Source organism: Schistocerca gregaria, chromosome 5 (assembly GCF_023897955.1).
Source record: "Schistocerca gregaria isolate iqSchGreg1 chromosome 5, iqSchGreg1.2, whole genome shotgun sequence".
In the NCBI taxonomy this organism is placed as follows: domain Eukaryota; kingdom Metazoa; phylum Arthropoda; class Insecta; order Orthoptera; family Acrididae; genus Schistocerca; species Schistocerca gregaria.
In genome coordinates, this window is record NC_064924.1 from 81,001,467 (window position 1) to 81,019,686 (window position 18,220).

Consider the following 18,220-nt stretch of genomic DNA (forward strand, 5'->3'; position numbering starts at 1 on the left):
AAGTTAGAAATTATAAATATCCTAATGAGAATGATGGGTATTTGTTTTTATCAGCTTTTAAGCAGGCCACTTTTATGGATTGACTGTAATCAGGCACAAATCTAATGGTTTTTATCTTCCATTACCTGCCATTGCCAAAATTTTCAATTTTTTATACATTTGCATACAGATAAACATCTCATGATACAAATACATGAGTACGAAACCGGTCATGTCTATGAACAAAAATTGCTAACAGTAGCAACGGTCCTTCTAGTTGAACATGGAATACTTCGACTGTGGTTGCCCTACACATATAGTGTTATTTTTGAAAGAGCCAGGGCAGAAGTGAAAGATGTGAGATGTCGGAATATTCTAATTTGGTTGCATTCATCCACGATATAAGGGGCTTTGGAATACCAAAATATATTCATTTTTCATCACCTGCCACTATTCGATGGAGAAACGACTTTCCTTAGTATCTGGCGAGCAGCATTTTACAAGTGGTCGTTCGATTTGCTTGCTGTCTTTCATTCAGTTCATGCGGAACCCGTTTTCCCACTTTCTGCAGCGTTCCAGAAAACTTCCAACCGAAGAGAAACGGCTTTCTGAGTCACATTCAATTTTCCCGCGAGTTCCTGTTGAGTAGAGGTATCGTCTTCATCCAATGAGGTCTGCAGTTCGTTGTCTTCGAACTTACTCGGTTGTTTACCGCACTCGTCGTTTCTCACGTCAAAATCACCACTTTTGAATTTTTTGAACCATTCGAAACACTGTGTTTTCCCAGTGTGTTTTCTCGAAAACTTCGAGAATCATTCGATGCGATTCTGCGGCAGTTTCATTCAAACGATAACAGTAAAGGACTGCTGTCCGTAGATTGTAGTTCGTAGGCACAAAACTCGGCATGTTTACGGGTCTGAAAAGGATACCAACGTACGGAACTTCGGTTACTGTGCGCTGACATTCGTCATTAGCCGTTATAGGACGGAGATGGCGCTGCAGACGCGGTTTCACTTGCCCTACACTGACGGCTGGCACTATCTATAGGGAAATTTCGGTTTCATATTTTTACACCTGGTAAACGAAGGGGCGGTGAGCAAAAACCAACCAATTTTGCGTACACATGTACTGTAGCTGTGTTAAGGAATATTTTGCACTATGTTTCAGTTAAGGCATCCATTGATTGTTTTACATACCGTAACTATTCAGGCTGTGCTGCGAAACTTTTCCTTTGCTTGTAAAAGATGTCGGCTGCGTGGTATATTTTTTCTGAATGTTTGCGTTGTTTACCAGGTGGACATGCACTACACGTGGGAATTTTATTAATACTGTTTCCATCTGTGGGTGCTGAGGAATAGTAAGATTGGATGTAATTCTCAAAAAATACTAACTTCTATAATGATCTTGGGTTGACTTGTATCATTTTAGGAGATACCAGTACTGTGAAGAATGAAGCACATAAGAGATTGGAGCATACAGAAATACAGATGTTTTTCTTATGATTGTAAATGCCATATTTGTGTACGAACCACTGTTTTTTATTCTACTCTTTAGCCATTCTGCCAGGAGGAAAACGGTGGCTGTGTGTAAGTAATTTTCTTTTCCTTGCAGGAAGAGAACTGTCTGTCATCTCGTAAAAAAATGTTGTATTTTTATGGATGTGTCTCTGTGAGCGTGAAGAGATGGATTTAATACGTGTTAACATTATTTAGTGTCACAAGATATTCAATAATTATGTTGTTTTTTATATGAGTTGTCAGTTGTCCATTTCAGGGAGTGTGCTATTGTGGCCTACCACCTGCCTTGATTGTATGGAAGTGTGCACTAAATTAACTGTTGAAGATCTTGTGTGATGGACAGGCTTTAATGGAACAGGTTCTATGTAAAGTGCAAATATTCCGGATTAATACATGAAGGAAAATCCTGGTGGAACTTTCTTTTTTTTTCAGTTTACTCGCTGTCGACGATTTTTTGTCATATTTTCATTACAACGCCCAGATATGACTGTAATAGCGTGATCTCTTATTAAACAACAAAGACACATAATACAATTAGCAATAATTTGTTGTAATAACAGATCATACATCTGCTCCTCTGTGCCCATAAATCACTTCCGACGTCTCAAGAACTTTAATCAGCTGGAATCTCACGTTCATTCCTCCTACTTTATACACCATTTTCAATAATTATTAGTCGCTGAGTAGTTCATATCCTCATTTTTCATATATTTGACCTCCAGAATATCCCACCCTCTTTCTCGTCTCACTGTCTTTAAACTGCCGGATTCTCTGGTTTTACAGTGATGTTAATCAACGTTGCCATAGCTTCTATACAACAGTATGTGTACAACACTTAAATAAATGCAAATTTAGATAATCCGTGTGATGTTAATTAAACAAAAAGAAAGAATTGTATACAATGGTCGGAAAAAATTGCAACATCAACAAGGAGTTGTACGACATAAACGAATCTTGATAGGTGTGTTCCTAAAGTCTGTTCAAGTTTCGGGCCTGTTGCATAAGCGTGGCGCTAGTAGCTCCACTATGAGAGTGGTTTAAACGCACGCTGTAATGCTTGTGAGCCCTTTAGTTAACTTTGACGTTATGCCTGGTGAATTGCTGTTAGTCGGAAATGCAGTAGGGCTACGAGACGCTGGATGTTCCTTCTGCGATACTGCAAAAAGACTAGGTAGGAATGTAGCAACTGCTGTCAGTGATGGTTATGAGTATGTATGGTCGCAGGAAGACCGAATCCAGGCGTTAGCAGGAGGGGAGACCTTCGAGTTCGGCGTATCGCTCTGGCGCAACCTGCAGCAGGAATTCGAGCAGCGGTTGGCACCACAGTGACACAACGAACTGTTACAAATCGGTCACTTTAAGAACAGCTCCGAGCCAGGCGCCCTGTAGCGTGCATTCCATTGACCCCAAACCACCGCCAGTTGTGACTAAAGTAGTGAGAAGCGGGAGTTCATTGGAGGCAAGGGTGGAGGTCTGCTGTGTTTCCTGATGAAAGCTGGTTCTTAGTGCCAGTGATGGGTACATGACGGTTAGAAGGAGGTCGTGTACAATTTACAATGGACCTACACCTGTACGTATGGTTCGGGAACAGGAGTGCTTTCCTGGTTATCACACGAACCCTGACGGCAAATTGGTGGGTCAGTCTGGTGATTCAACCTACTGTGCTGCCATTCATGAGTAGCATTTCAGGGAGTGTTTTCGGATAGGATACCGCTCTCCCACATACAGCTGTTGTAACCGAACATGCTCCACACACTGTCGACATTTTGCCTCGGCATGCTCAATCACCAGTTCTGCCTCTAATCGCCCACATATGGGACATTATTGAACGACAACACCAGTGTCATCCACAGTCAGCATTAACAGTCCCTGTACTTACTGACCAAGTGGAACAGCCACGGAACTCCATCCGCACAAATTTACATTCGTCACCTGTACAACACAATGTATGCACGTTTGCATGCCCACCTTTTTAACATTGTAGCGGTTACACCGGTTACTAATGTACCAGGATTTCACATTTGCAATGGCTTGTGTTGCAGTTACATTACCCTGCGGGCTTGCAATGTTAATCACTTAAATATGTTATGTTGATATAAACATTAGCGAAATTATTTATTGTGTTGCGATTTTTTTCTGTCAGTGTATACATGACATCAGTGGATGGAGTACTTTTCTAAATTTTTGACACACATTACAGTTATCGAATATGGGTACTGTTCATGGCATGGCAAAAGACAGTGCGTCCGTGAGGTTCATCGAAGTTGCTGACATGGAATCCACGAGGAGGTGACACAGCCGCCAGCTGTGGGATTCTTTTCACTGTGGCGCTTATCTACAGGTGCAAACTGATTCAGTGCAACAAAACGTGAAGGTTAAATCTACATGTTATGACGTGCATGCTCATTACTGTAACCATACCACAGAACTCTATCTACTCTATCTACTGATACGTGTCATTATCTCTATGTCATGTAGTTCTCAGTTGAAACCCTGGAGGAACTTAGTAATGACACCGTAATGCGGATGAAAAAAGAGAGAGTGACAGGGAGACGGGTTCACTCTCGTTTCACGTTATCTACTGTCGACCCCAAATCCATATATTTTGACTTGAGACACACACAGATCAACGTGCCCGCTGAGACTGCACCAAGTCCCACGAAGGCAGCGACGTCCAGCAGCAGGTACTGGTACCAGGACAGGTACAGCGCGGCGGACCTGAGGTGCGGCGCCCCCCGGTGCCTGATGACGTACTCCACCCAGTACACCGCCTCCTCCAGCGGCGGCCGGGGGCGGTCCCGAAACAGCCGAGACAGCTGCTGGGCGCGCTCGCGGTAACTGCACGAACATCACTTAATGACCTCCCGTTGTCATTCACGTGGAATATACCTGTGGGAATACTCTCAGAAGACAGGCTTGTAACACTGCTCACAACCCAAAATTTTGACATTGCTGGTATGGGACTATTTATATCTCCCAAATGTTCAAATGTGTTTGAATTCCTAAATGACCAAACTACTGAGGTCATTGGTCCCTATCATTTATGTTGTTGTTGTTGCTGTGGTCTTCAGTCCTGAGACTAGTTTGATGCAGCTCTCCATGCTACTCTACTTGTACAATGATAAACGAAAAACATATGCCCATTGTCAGAACACCGCCTTTTGGTGTTGTGGGCACGTGTCGCATTAACGATAGTTGTTGTTGTTGTGGTCTTCAGTCCTGAAACTGGTTTGATGCAACACTCCATGCTACTCTATCCTGTGCAAGATTCTTCATCTCCAAGTACCTACTGCAACCTACATCCTTCTGAATCTGCTTAGTGTAGTCATCTCTTGGTCTCCCTCTATGATTTTTACCCTCCACGCTGCCCTCCAATACTAAATTGATAATCCCTCGATGTCTCAGAACATGTCCTACCAACCGATCTCCTCTTCTAGTGAAGTTGTGCCACAAGCTCCCCTTCTCCCCAATTCTATTCAATACCTCCTCATTAGTTATGTGATCTACCCATCTAATCTCCAGCGTTCTTGTGTAGCACCACATTTCGAAAGCTTCCATGTTTTTCTTGTCTAAACTATTTATCGTCCACGTTTCACTTCCATACATGGCTACACTCCATAAAAATACTTTCAGAAACGACTTCCTGACATTTAAATGTACACTAGACGTTAACAAATTTTTCTTCTTCAGAAACGCTTTCCTAGCCGTTGCCAGTCTACGTTTTATACCCTCACTATTTCGACTATCATCAGTTATTTTGCTCCCCAAATTGCTCATTTCCTAACATAATTCCCTCAGCGTCACCCGACTTAATTCGACTACATTCCTTTATCCTCGTTTTGATTTTGTTGATGTTCATCTTATATCCTCCCTTCAAGACAGTGTCCATTCCGTTCAACTGCTCTTCAAGGTCCTTTGCTGTCTCTGACAGAATTACAATGCCATCGGCGAACCTCAAAATTTTTATTTATTCTCCATGAATTTTAATACCTACTCTGAACTTTTCTTTTGTTTCCTTTACTGCTTGCTCAATATACAGATTGAATAACATCGGGGATAGGCTACAACCCTGTCTTACTCGCTTCCCAACCACTGCTTCCCTTTCATACCCCTCCACTCTTATAACTGCCATCTGGTTTCTGTACAAATTGTAAATAGCCTTTCGCTCCCTGTATTTTACCCCTGCCACCTTCAGAATATGAAAGAGAGTATTCCAGTCAACATTGTCAAAAGCTTTCTCTAAGTCTGAAAATGCTAGAAACGTAGGTTTGCCTTTCCTTAATCTAGCTTCTAAGATAAGTCGTAGGGTCATTATTGCCTCACGTGTTCCCATATTTCTACGGAATCCAAACTGATCTTCCCCGAGGTCGGCTTCTATCACTTATATAGTTTTATTTATATGATGATGTTTATTTTCCTTATGATCAAAATGATTTTTTGAAAACACATTTCATGCATGAGCGCTACATCTTATTATTAAGCATGTCATCCAGTGGGGCAGTACTATTACTACAACGGAATACCACAAGGAAGTGCTTCCAATCAATACCAATCGATACCAAGACATAATACTACTAGTTCATATGTAATGAAGAGTTATCTGTAAGTAGGGGGACAAATGGGGCACCAGCGCATTATGTTAGTGCAGGTTGATGACATCAGGGGCAGGAAAGCACTTGGGGGTTCTCCTCTGAATGACAGGTACAGGTACTTAACCAATGGTTCTGCTAAAAGGATTCTTCGTTTTGAATGACAGGTACTTAATTTATTCTGCTAAAAGGATCCTTCCTTTAGACTGACAGGCACTTAACCTATTGTTCCCCCCACCCCACCCCTCCCCCTCCCACGACCCTCTCCCCACTCTGAGTTATTGGAATAGGCCTTCATCTCTTATCAATTTGTTTGAGTACTTAATTAAATTGATCAATTAATTAATCTCTCCCCTCTGGTAAACCCACCTCTCCTCCCACACCCCCTCCTGGAAATTGGCGGGAATATACTCAGTTGATTGGTCATTTTGAGGGAAATAGATTGTTGTGTGTGAAATATTGTTTATTTCAACAATTTAGACGATTCAAGGGAGTTTATGGAATATATGGAAATTGATGGAGAGGAAGGATGTCATGAGAGCAAGTTGACGGATACATTGTTTATTTATTTAAAAAAGTATGTGGGGTTGGATTTCTCTTGCTCATGATTCTCTGCTGTTTGGGAACATGTAGGTCTTCCAAGAAGGGGGCAAACTTGCTGCATAACCTAATGTTTGGCACCGTACTGTGGGTGTCTTAAACTAATGTTTGGCACTGTACTGTGGGTGTCTTAACCTAATGTTTGGGCCTTTGTCAGCACTTAACCTGTTGATCTGTTAAGTGGTTTTCCATGTCACCCCCATTTCCTTGTACCTTCTTTGATACCAAATTAATAATCGGTTATGTCCTCCCACAATTTTCTGGTACACTTTTCGAATTTCACATGCTTCTGAACGCCATTTCTCGTGCATTCTTCTTTGTCACACACCACTCTTAAACTATTGTACTGCGTTTTACGTAAAAATTATGCAAATTAGCGTAGTGTTCTGTACTTAACATGCTGTTCTGCTCCGTGTCACCCACTCACACACACCCTCACATTAAGTATTGTACCGCTAACACCACGTTGATATAAAAAATTTATGCACATTGATTAAATCACTACTCTTCACATGTATGGGGTACTTTTTTTTTAATTCACATCATCTTATTGGTCGGTCAAATCGAAGGAATATACACTCCTGGAAATGGAAAAAAGAACACATTGACACCGGTGTGTCAGACCCACCATACTTGCTCCGGACACTGCGAGAGGGCTGTACAAGCAATTATCACACGCACGGCACAGCGGACACACCAGGAACCGCGGTGTTGGCCGTCGAATGGCGCTGGCTGCGCAGCATTTGTGCACCGCCGCCGTCAGTGTCAGACAGTTTGCCGTGGCATACGGAGCTCCATCGCAGTCTTTAACACTGGTAGCATGCCGCGACAGCGTGGACGTGAACCGTATGTGCAGTTGACGGACTATGAGCGAGGGCGTATAGTGGGCATGCGGGAGGCTGGGTCGACGTACCAGCGAATTGCTCAACACGTGGGGCGTGAGGTCTCCACAGTACATCGATGTTGTCGCCAGTGGTCGGCGGAAGGTGCACCTGCCCGTCGACCTGGGACCGGACCGCAGCGATGCACGGATGCACGCCAAGACCGTAGGATCCTACACAGTGCCGTAGGGGACGGCACCGCCACTTTCCAGCAAATTAGGGACACTGTTGCTCCTGGGGTATCGGCGAGGATCATTCGCAACCGTCTCCATGAAGCTAGGCTACGGTCCCGCACACCGTTAGGCAGTCTTCCGCTCACGCCCCAACATCGTGCAGCCCGCCTCCAGTGGTGTCGCTACAGGCGTGAATGGAGGGACGAATGGAGACGTGTCGTCTTCAGCGATGAGAGTCGCTTCTGCCTTGGTGCCAATGATGGTCGTATGCGTGTTTGGCGCCGTGCAGGTGAGCGCCACAATCAGGACTGCATACGACCGAGGCACACAGGGCCAACACCCGGCATCATGGTGTGGGGAGCGATCTCCTACACTGGCCGTACACCTCTGGTGATCGTCGAGGGGACACTGAATAGTGCACGGAACATCCAAACCGTCATCGAACCCATCGTTCTACCATTCCTAGACCGGCAAGGGAACTTGCTGTTCCAACAGGACAATGCACGTCCGCATGTATCCCGTGCCACCCAACGTGCTCTAGAAGGTGTAAGTCAACTACCCTGGCCAGCAAGATCTCCGGATCTGTCCCCCATCGAGCATGTTTGGGACTGGATAAAGCGTCGTCTCACGCGGTCTGCACGTCCAGCCCGAACGCTGGTCCAACTGAGGCGCCAGGTGGAAATGGCATGGCAAGCCGTTCCACAGGACTACATCTAGCATCTCTACGATTGTCTCCATGGGAGAATAGCAGCCTGCATTGCTGCGAAAGGTGGATATACACTGTACTAGTGCCGACATTGTGCATGCTCTGTTGCCTGTGTCTATGTGCCTGTGGTTCTGTCAGTGTGATCATGTGATGTATCTGACCCCAGGAATGTGTCAATAAAGTTTCCCCTTCCTGGGACAATGAATTCACGGTGTTCTTATTTCAATTTCCAGGAGTGTAGTTTAAACAAAACATAGTTAGTAAAAAAATGCTCCAATGCGTAGATGTGCCACCTGCCATCCCCTGTCCACTGGACCACACAGGACACTACTTCATACACTCCCAGAAGTTGGGATGTACCAGCAGACCCCGCGAAACTATGACACGACTGACAGCTGCCAAGCCATGCACACGTGCCTGTTTGGGTCCTGCAAGCAGGAGGTGGCGACATCAAAAATGTTTCAAATGGCTCTAAGCACTATGGGACTTAACATCTAAGGTCATCAGTCCCCTAGACTTAGAACTACTTAAACCTAACTAAGGACATCACATACATCCATGCCTAAGGCAGAATTCGAATCTGCGACTGTAGCAGCTGCACAGATCCGGACTGAAGAGCCTAGAACCGCTAGGCCACACTGGCTGGCATGGCAACATTCCTTTCATACTTGACACCTGAGAAAATCCTATTGAAATACATGTTCACCTAGGCACTATTGCTGACGCGACCAGATGGGAGCGAAGACCTCTTTGCACAGCGACTCACTCTCACAGACGCTACATGAATCAATCCTCAGAATAGCGCAGGCCACTTTCTCTCTTCCTCGTGATCCTAACAAGACAGCCCATTCTTCACTGAATTTACCCGTCAAACTGCTGCTGGTATGGGAGCAATGTCAGCCATAATTTTCTGCAGACGAGTCTTTCAGCGGCAAAATTATTTTGCACTGGTCACTAAATTGCACTGACAGTCAAACCCTGCCAAAGATGTCTACAGATCATGAAATACATACAAGACGCACAAGAATATTGGCAGCCAGGAACATATTTACCAGGGTAACCACAATTAAATATCACGATTGCTGCTGCAGTCTGACACTGATCAATGTAGAGGTAATATCTCATCTTGACGGCTCTGGTTCTGGAACGAGTTCAGTATCTATAGCGCACATAATTCTCCACATAAAAAATCTCTGTCCTACTTATCAATGTGCTGAATCTATAGATCCCTCATGATACGACGCACGCTCACCTTCTCTGGTCATGCCACAACATAAATCACATTAACTTTACACTGCAATACATACACATTTTACACAAACAGTGCAGTTATCTTTTATGTCTTTACAGCGCCCGAAAAAATTATGGTATGCCTACGCTCGCAGCGGCTATATGTCTCGATTCTCTTTAGTACAAGGAAACTATCTGAAGAAGTCTTCGAATCAGCGCTTCTGGAAGGTGCTGCATCCAGCCAAGATTGTTTCAAACAAGTGTTATGAAGGACAGGCGTCCGGCACTATGTGTGATAATGAATACCGCACCCTGTACCTGTGATATAATAAAATAGGGTTTCTTAAAAAATATCCACTGCTGGTTTAGCCACAAACGTTACACCCTGTACCTGTGATATAATAAAATAGGATTTCTTAAAAAATATCCACTGCTTGTTTAGCCACAAACGTTATAAGTAACATATAGATCTTTCGACATGTCATAATACAACAGACTTGGATAATAAATGTTTTGTGTACCAGGATGAATGTGCATTTTACGAGATATTTTACCTGAATTTTCTTGTTAACTGATTATAATTTTCGGAGTGTCCATGATGTTAATATATATCGTTAATACTTTTCAATGTCTAGTGCAAAACAAGAATTAACTAGACATCGACTAACAAAGTGCAGTGTACTTAGGTATCATACATTAGTGATAATATATAATGCCAGCATGAATGGAATTTGAGTAATTAATGGTGCTATCTCTGAATGTTGACTTGCACAGAAAATTTTGCAAATAAGAATTTCTATGTTACACAGTATGAAAAATTATTAGCTTGAGTGCTCAATATATTGTGTCACAGAACGGTTGGATGTTCCACTTATTTATTATTAACACTGTTTTAAGCGCTCCCTATAATACAGCAATAATTTAATAAAACTCTCTAGTCAGTACCACGAAAGTCGCTGATTGGAATGTGCGTTGAAAAAGAATGACGACTATGTTGAATACCTTTTTAGTTACTGTTTTAAAAAATTCTTGATATTGCATGGCTTTTTAATGAGGGTGGAAACAATTCTTAGTGTTGTATATTTTTGTCTCCGCTTACGCGAAACCAAATTGTACACTGTATTGTACTATTGCAGTGCCATCTGGCGGGCTTACAATGCAGTATTGTGTTTATTTGAGATCGTAGAGTGTATTCAGCTTTGGTACGACCATGAACATTGGCAGTCGGTCCATCTTATGTTTTATGTATAAGGTTTTTTAATTACGATGTGCAGACATCCGGTGTACTCGAGGGTCCTTATACACAAGTTTGTGACGTAACATTATACAAAGGGCAGATGGCGGAGGTTGCCTCAATTCTGAAGTTGGAGGTATGTAAATTTTCCATATTTCTGGACTGCCAGATGTACTTGGTTACAATTTCTGTAAAATTATAACCCTGTCAATCTTGTTCTGTCCAAATACGAACATGTTAACATAGTCATACCGAAACTTTCCAGGTGACCTCGGTTGTCTGGAGTTTTTCCGAAGTTCAAGTTACCTAGGGCGGTGAATCATCGGCAGGTGTAGGAGAAATTGTAAACATACCAAGGCGAAGTGTGTTGGGTTATCGTATAAACCCCGTTTGTCTTTGCTCAAAAGGAAATGGCTTCTTTAATTACCTATACAGTTGCTGCAATGGACGCAGAACCACTATCCACTGCACATGGAAATGTGGTTGCGACCACAATAAATAGGATCGTTGAAGGACATAACACTAGTAGTTCACAATAAAGCTGTTTCAGAAAATCACATGGTAAAAAGTGTTAATCAGAAACTAGAAACAAACAATTCTATGATTAGATGCCCCGACAAAGGTAATAGGCTGACTAAAGGAAGACGGATGTGAAAGAAAGGTTGAAAAAGTTTTTATCGAGAACCGGAGAGTCAAATGCAGGAATCACCGAGCATCAACATTTTTAACAAATTTAAGCCTCCCATAGTTCTGAGGTGCCTCCGCGCTGTTTCTGTCCCGAAATAGCGATTGCAGAGGTCAGGAGGGCTGTCCTTGTCGAGGTCGGATCCTCTCACTGGGGCACAAAGTGTGAAGAGACTCCTGTGAACTGAGCACACCCGCCAGCGCTATCATCACTGTGTGAACAAGTCTCTACGCAGATGTGATTTCTGGTGACTGCAGTGAAGCCACAGTACCGCAAACATGAACTTACACCAAGTCGACACTGTGCAATCATGGTTCATTTAGAGTGTTCAGAAGCACAAGTCCACGTGTGCAGTTTCATACTTACACTTTTGTATTACGTATGCAGAGTGTTCTAACTCTATTATTACCAGGCACCTTGGTGACCAGGAAGTTGGACACAACTGTCAGCATGGCAGTCAGCCATGCTGACCACTCATCTATGAAAGATGACATTAATATTTTGTGCCAGGTCATAAACGTACAGGATGAACCACACCATGACACAAAAGCTGACGTTTCAACACGTCTCGGATGGCCTCTCTATGGGCGATGTTCATCTACAATGGTATCCTGCCACTGACACTCAGCCTTTGTGAGAACAAGAGGTTCTGGTACATAGCGGGCGATGTTTTGACAGAGGCCAATCGTTAACATCGAGCTACGTAATAGTCTCCGAATTATGTCACTTCGCCCGCGTCATGTAGTTCGTCCGTGTGATCCTAAAAAACGCTCGTATCCATATCTGAGCCGGTCGCTATTAATGTTTTCACCTCCGTTTACTAGATAAAAGCGTGCAATACTCTGGAAGATTTTGGACACTGAAGTTAAATCATTGGCTGAGGGAGTTTAAATGTGTTTGTCTGGTCAGCACGTGGTGAATATAAGCCTTTACATGTGATTAGCGCATAGTGCGAAATTTGGCAACTGCACTAAATATAACTGCTAGAAACGTAATGCATGTCAGAAACGATACATCCGATGTTGTTTTGCTGTATTTCGCGATTGCTGAAAGATTGGATTGCAACCACACTAAACTGTCAACAGACTGGGACTATCGGCTTTAAGGATTTAAGGTGCATTAGACACATAACTGCAGTCCCAGGGAGTCTGCTGCCATACAGGTGTACTGGAAGACGCTGTAGCCTACTAACGGAGGTACTCAGTACTCTCTGCCACATCAACGTTAATGAATGAAATGTGGCTCGATTCATGATTTCATGAGTAGGAGGCCGTCATGGTCTCCTTTTCATGCGCAAAAGCGACCATTTCTGTCCCTGACATCTAGCTCAGTGTGAACTGTGCGTGCTCCATTTTTGTTATTTTTTAGGCTGGTTTTATTTAAAGAAGACCGATCTGAAAGTAAGGTTCAAAAAACTTTTTACCGATACCCAGAGAGTCAAATGCAGGAATCACCCAACCTCAACATTTTTAACAACATTTTTAACAATGTACAAAGTTTACCCAGTACAACCAAAAAATAAACTTCCTTGATATCGATGTGCCCATTGGCCCCAAAACTACGTGCACAAATTAACCCTCAGAATACCAAGGGAGCCGGCCGAGGTGGCCGAGCGGTTCTAGGCGCTACAGTCTGGAACCGCGCTACCGCTACGGTCGCAGGTTCGAATCCTGCCTCGGGCATGGATGTGTGTGATGTCCTTAGGTTAGTTAGGTTTAAGTAGTTCTAAGTTCTAGGAGACTGATGACCTCAGAAGTTAATTCCGATAGTGCTATACTGCTCAGAGCCATTTGAACCAATGCCAAGGGAGGAGCGGTACTTTATGTCTGTATTTTGAAAATAATATTATCTAGTCATGTGCTTTATATTATTTATTGTTTCTGATTATTTCTTACACTGCTTTTCGTAATTATTCTGAATTTTTCAATTAAACGTAACCCACAAATTTAAATCTCAGTAGTAAATGTGACTTTTCGTTACGAATGTCATATTTATATTTACAAGTACAGGACCCTTCGTACTCAACTGTATATCTGTAAAAAGTATGTTGTCAATAAAACTGAACAATAACTAACGAAAACTGTATTTTTTCAAAAATAATATTCTCAATACGGAACATTTTATTCAAAACCTATCCCAGTTAACCTTACCACCAGCAACAAGTTTAGTTTCCTTGGACATTACGAATATGAACACTTCAGTGGCAATGGACGAGGTTTGAAATACTGTAAATAACAACTTACGTTCTTTTTGTGGAAATAGACACACCGAGTCGGTTGCAAAATGAAAAGTTTATTAAAACGTCTTTACCATGGTTTCAACGTTTATAAAATCGTCTTCTTCCCAAGGAAATATTGACACCTGGTCTATTTGTTGTGACAGAGGAACGAGGGTGAGTCAAATGAAAACATTAAATTTGTAATAACAAATCGAAATTTTGCGCCGTTATCCTGTAAGTTGGTAAACGTGCTACAAACAGCGTGCAGAATGGCCTGTAAGTGGCAGCATAGTGCAGATGCACGCATACCGTCGCAGAATCAGTACAATGATGGCCACACCACTTGCGACTTGCACCACGGAAGAACAGCGTTCTGTTATTCGGTTTTTGCGTAGTGAAGGTGTGAAACCTACTGAAATTTATCGAAGAATGAAGGTTCAGTACGGTGATGCATGTTTGTCACAGCAGCAAGTCTACGAATGGAGTAGGTAAGTTGGTAAACGTGCCACAAACAGCGTGCAGAATGGCCTGTAAGTGGCAGCATAGTGCAGATGCACACATACCGTCGCAGAATCAGTATAATGATGGCCGCCCCACTTGCAACTTGCACCAGGGAAGAACAGCGTTCCGTTATTCGGTTTTTGCGTAGTGAAGGTGTGAAACCTACTGAAATTCATCGGAGAATGAAGGTTCAGTACGGTGATGCATGTTTGTCACAGCAGCAAGTCTACGAATGGAGTAGGAAGTTCTCAAATGTTGTGCCTTCAGTGGAAGATACTCCTCGTCCAGGTCAGGCACAATTAGTTGTGACCACAGAGCATTGCAGCAGTTGAAGCAATATTAGAGGAAAGCCGCCGAATGACACTGAATGACCTTGCAGTATGTTTACAGATTAGTCATGTGTCAGCACACCACATTGTACTTCATGTGCTCCAGTTTCACAAAGTCTCTGCAAGATGGGCGGCACGGCAGCTGACTCCTGAAATGAGAGAACGACATGTTGATGCTTGTAAAGAACTTCTTCGACGCTTTGAACGAGAAGGAGATGGCTTCCTTGCAAAAATCCTTATTAGGGACGAAACCTGGGTTCACTTCCACCAACCGGAAACGAAGGGAGCGAGCAACCCAGACCTTGCCGCAAGTAATTTCCATATGTTTGGACCACTCAAAGACGCAATGGGAGGAAAGCAGTTCCGTTCTGATGAAGAGGTATGCCACGCGGTGCATGAGTGGTTGTGCGGACTATCAAACGAATTTTTTTCTACAGGAATTTATGCATTTTCTAAGCGCTAGAGGACTTGCGTGGGGGAGATTATGTTGAAAAGTGATACAGCTTTGTACCACTTCCGCACAATAAATAATATTTTAAAACATATTTAAGGTTTTCATTTGACTCATCCTCGTACGTTAAAATATTGCCTATAGGTGAAACTCAAATACAAAATTTAATCTCCCCGTTAATTAAAAAATCCACTAGCTGTTTATAGGTGAGGGAATGTCATATGCTAACAAGCATGATGTGCATGTATCAGTTAATAACGAGGTGAAATTTTATACCTGACTGAATCCTTTCATCTATTTTTTAACGTACCTCTGCCACAGCAAGTAATCCAGTTGTCAATACTGCCTTCTGAAGAACACGTTTTGTAAATGTTGAAACCATGATAAAGGGATTTTAATAAACTTCCATTTTGCAACTGATTGGCTGTGTACTATTTCTACAAGAATATTTAAACCTACGATTTCTGTTACAGCTATGTACAAAATTTTACGTTCTTTTAGTAATCGTTCTACTGAAGAAATAGATGAGGTAATCCAATTACTTGACATAATACACAAATTCAATTATTTCTGGTTTGGTGACAATGTTTCCTTATTAAGTCAGGACCTAGCCACGGTCTCCCAGTTATCCTATCGTAAGCAAACATTTTCGTAACGGACTTAGAAAATGAGATATTTAATTGACTAAGAAAGTTATGATTGAAGTGGTAGAGTGGTATCGCTATGTCGACTACATTCTATTCCTCTATATCGGATCGAACGACGAATGTCTTCTCAGACAAACACAGCTGCTCAAATACGAATATATAGTTCACTATTCAATATAGTGAAAACGGCTAGATTTTTTACTAACGTTAAACGAGTCAAAGATTTCTCACGATATTTACGGAAGGCCGACTACCTCAGATATGGTGATTCATCAGTCATCGAATCATCCAACCCGCGCGGGATTAACCGAGCGGTCTAGGGCGCTGCAGTAATGGACTGTGCGGCAAATGGGGCGAAGTTTTCGTATCCGTTTCAAGGACGTGAGTGGCTGTAAATACGCAATTTCCAACCATTTTCGTGACACTAGGCATACAATTACAGATGCAATGACCAATTTAATGATCGTACGTAACGGGAGCAGGGCCAATACTCTCAATTTTATGCACTCCGTAAGGCTACACTCATACCAAACGCTGAACGGCCAGATGGATCTGAGACGCAGAGCTACTCTCTTTCGATTGCTTATGCTCTCGTTTACGATCAGCCCCTTACAATAACAACTGCAATATGTCGTATTCAGTGCATTTCGATTTTGGTCCTTATTCACCTTACTATTCATTATTGTGTAGCATGACTGACCTTTCACTTTTAGCTATTTTCCTCATTTATTTTGCAATATTAAACATTAATCCAATTATACTGGTTGTTCTTGGGAACGAAAGCCAATTTTAGTTACTCATATTTTAATCAGATTTAATTTTTAATTAACGGGAATTGCACAAAAATGAAAAAAGTCAGCACACTGTCCAGAGTTTGCCCACCGTGTTTAGAGTGTTAGTAATGCTACAAGCGACAACCAACGCCCGTATTATTTTGTAACTTATCTTCGGTCGTCAGTTTCATTTGTAAAATGACTCCGAACCTTCGAAAAATATGGTACTACAGTATTATACAACCATCATGCCCTCTTCCTGTATCTACGACTATCAGCACTTGAGATATACCTACGGCCCGTGACGGTTTCCGCAATGACTTGCGAGCGACTGCGTTTCGACTCCACGGTATCATTTCTTCATCGTAGCCGAGATTTCTGAGAACTATCAGGAGATGAATACTGGTAACATCCTACCGTATTATATTTACTGGATTCTGATGTCACAGTTTCGTATTCTTCCACTTATCCACTCTGTCTTTTATGTCAAAACTAGAATATCTATCACTGATCCCGTGTAATTATCTAAGATTATTGATGGATCTTTCAATATACATGCCATTTGAGGATGCAAGTATAAGTGCCTTAAAGTACGTCTGAAAATCCTATTGGTTTAATGACTTAATGTAAACCAGCCAATTGGGTACTTTTCAGTCTGCTTCTTAGCAGATAATAACAGTTTTTTTCACTTAACATTCTTCAATTCGTATGCACTCTGGTCAGCCATAACATTACGACCACTTACCTACTAGCTGATATGCCCACGCCGGCCGCGGTGGTCTCGCGGTTCTAGGCGCGCAGTCCGGAACCGTGCGACTGCTACGGTCGCAGGTTCGAATCCTGCCTCGGGCATGGATGTGTGTGATGTCTTTAGGTTAGTTGGGTTTAAGTAGTTCTAAGTTCTATGGGACTAATGACCATAGCAGTTGAGTCCCATAGTGCTTCGAGCCATTTGATATGCTCACCTTTGGCACGGATAACAGCGGCGACGGTTCATACCATAGAAACAATAAGGTCCTGGTACGTCGCTGGAGGATGTTGGTACCACATCTGCACCCAAAAGTTACCTAATTCCGGTAATTTCCGGGAGGGGGCCATGAGCGGTCGCCACCTTCGATCACACCCCAAATGTGTTCGATCTACTTCAGATCTGGCGAGTCGGTGGACATGTACTGTACTCACCATTAAAGTCTGATGTTAGTTCCGGCACAGTTCACCGCCTGTCCTGTTTTACCAGTCTGCCCAGCCTACGACGTCCGACATCTGTAATGAGGGGTGGTCCTCAACACCACGAAGTCTGGACGTGGTTTCGCCTTGATTTCGCTACGCTCCGAAGGCGCTCACCACAGCACTCCTCGAACACCCGAGAAGCTGTGCAGTTTCCGAAATGCTCGGGCCGAGTGTCCGTGCCATCAGAATCTGGCCTCGGCCAAACTCAACATTCTACACACGTACACTGATGATACATACACTGTGTGTGTGTCTGACTAGCATTGATTCCTGGTCAGGTGCACTGCTGTCACCTGGACAGGTTTATATCGATAGTAGGTCAGTGGTCACAATGTTCTGGCTGATCTAATTCATTATCGCGAAACACATTGCACCTTGATTCCGCAAATAACGAATGGATTACGATCCATCCTGTGCATTTCGTTTGACAGCCTCCAGCTCGTCCCTTTTGAATGACCGTAGTAAATCATGTACTGT

General features: G+C 42.9%; 1 protein-coding gene across 2 annotated transcripts in view; it reads right to left on the reverse strand.

The window, feature by feature from the left end:
- Positions 1–1,902: 1,902 nt before the first annotated feature.
- LOC126272569 (UDP-glucosyltransferase 2-like) overlaps positions 1,903–18,220 on the reverse strand; it is a 92,301-nt gene continuing 75,983 nt past the window's right edge. The window contains exon 6 of one of the 2 annotated variants that reach the window (XM_049975490.1): positions 1,903–4,334. In XM_049975490.1, the coding sequence (XP_049831447.1) occupies positions 4,123–4,334 (212 nt within the window). In that variant the 3' untranslated portion in view covers positions 1,903–4,122. The remainder of the gene's footprint in view (positions 4,335–18,220) is intronic. The other variant, XM_049975491.1, reaches the window with a different exon arrangement.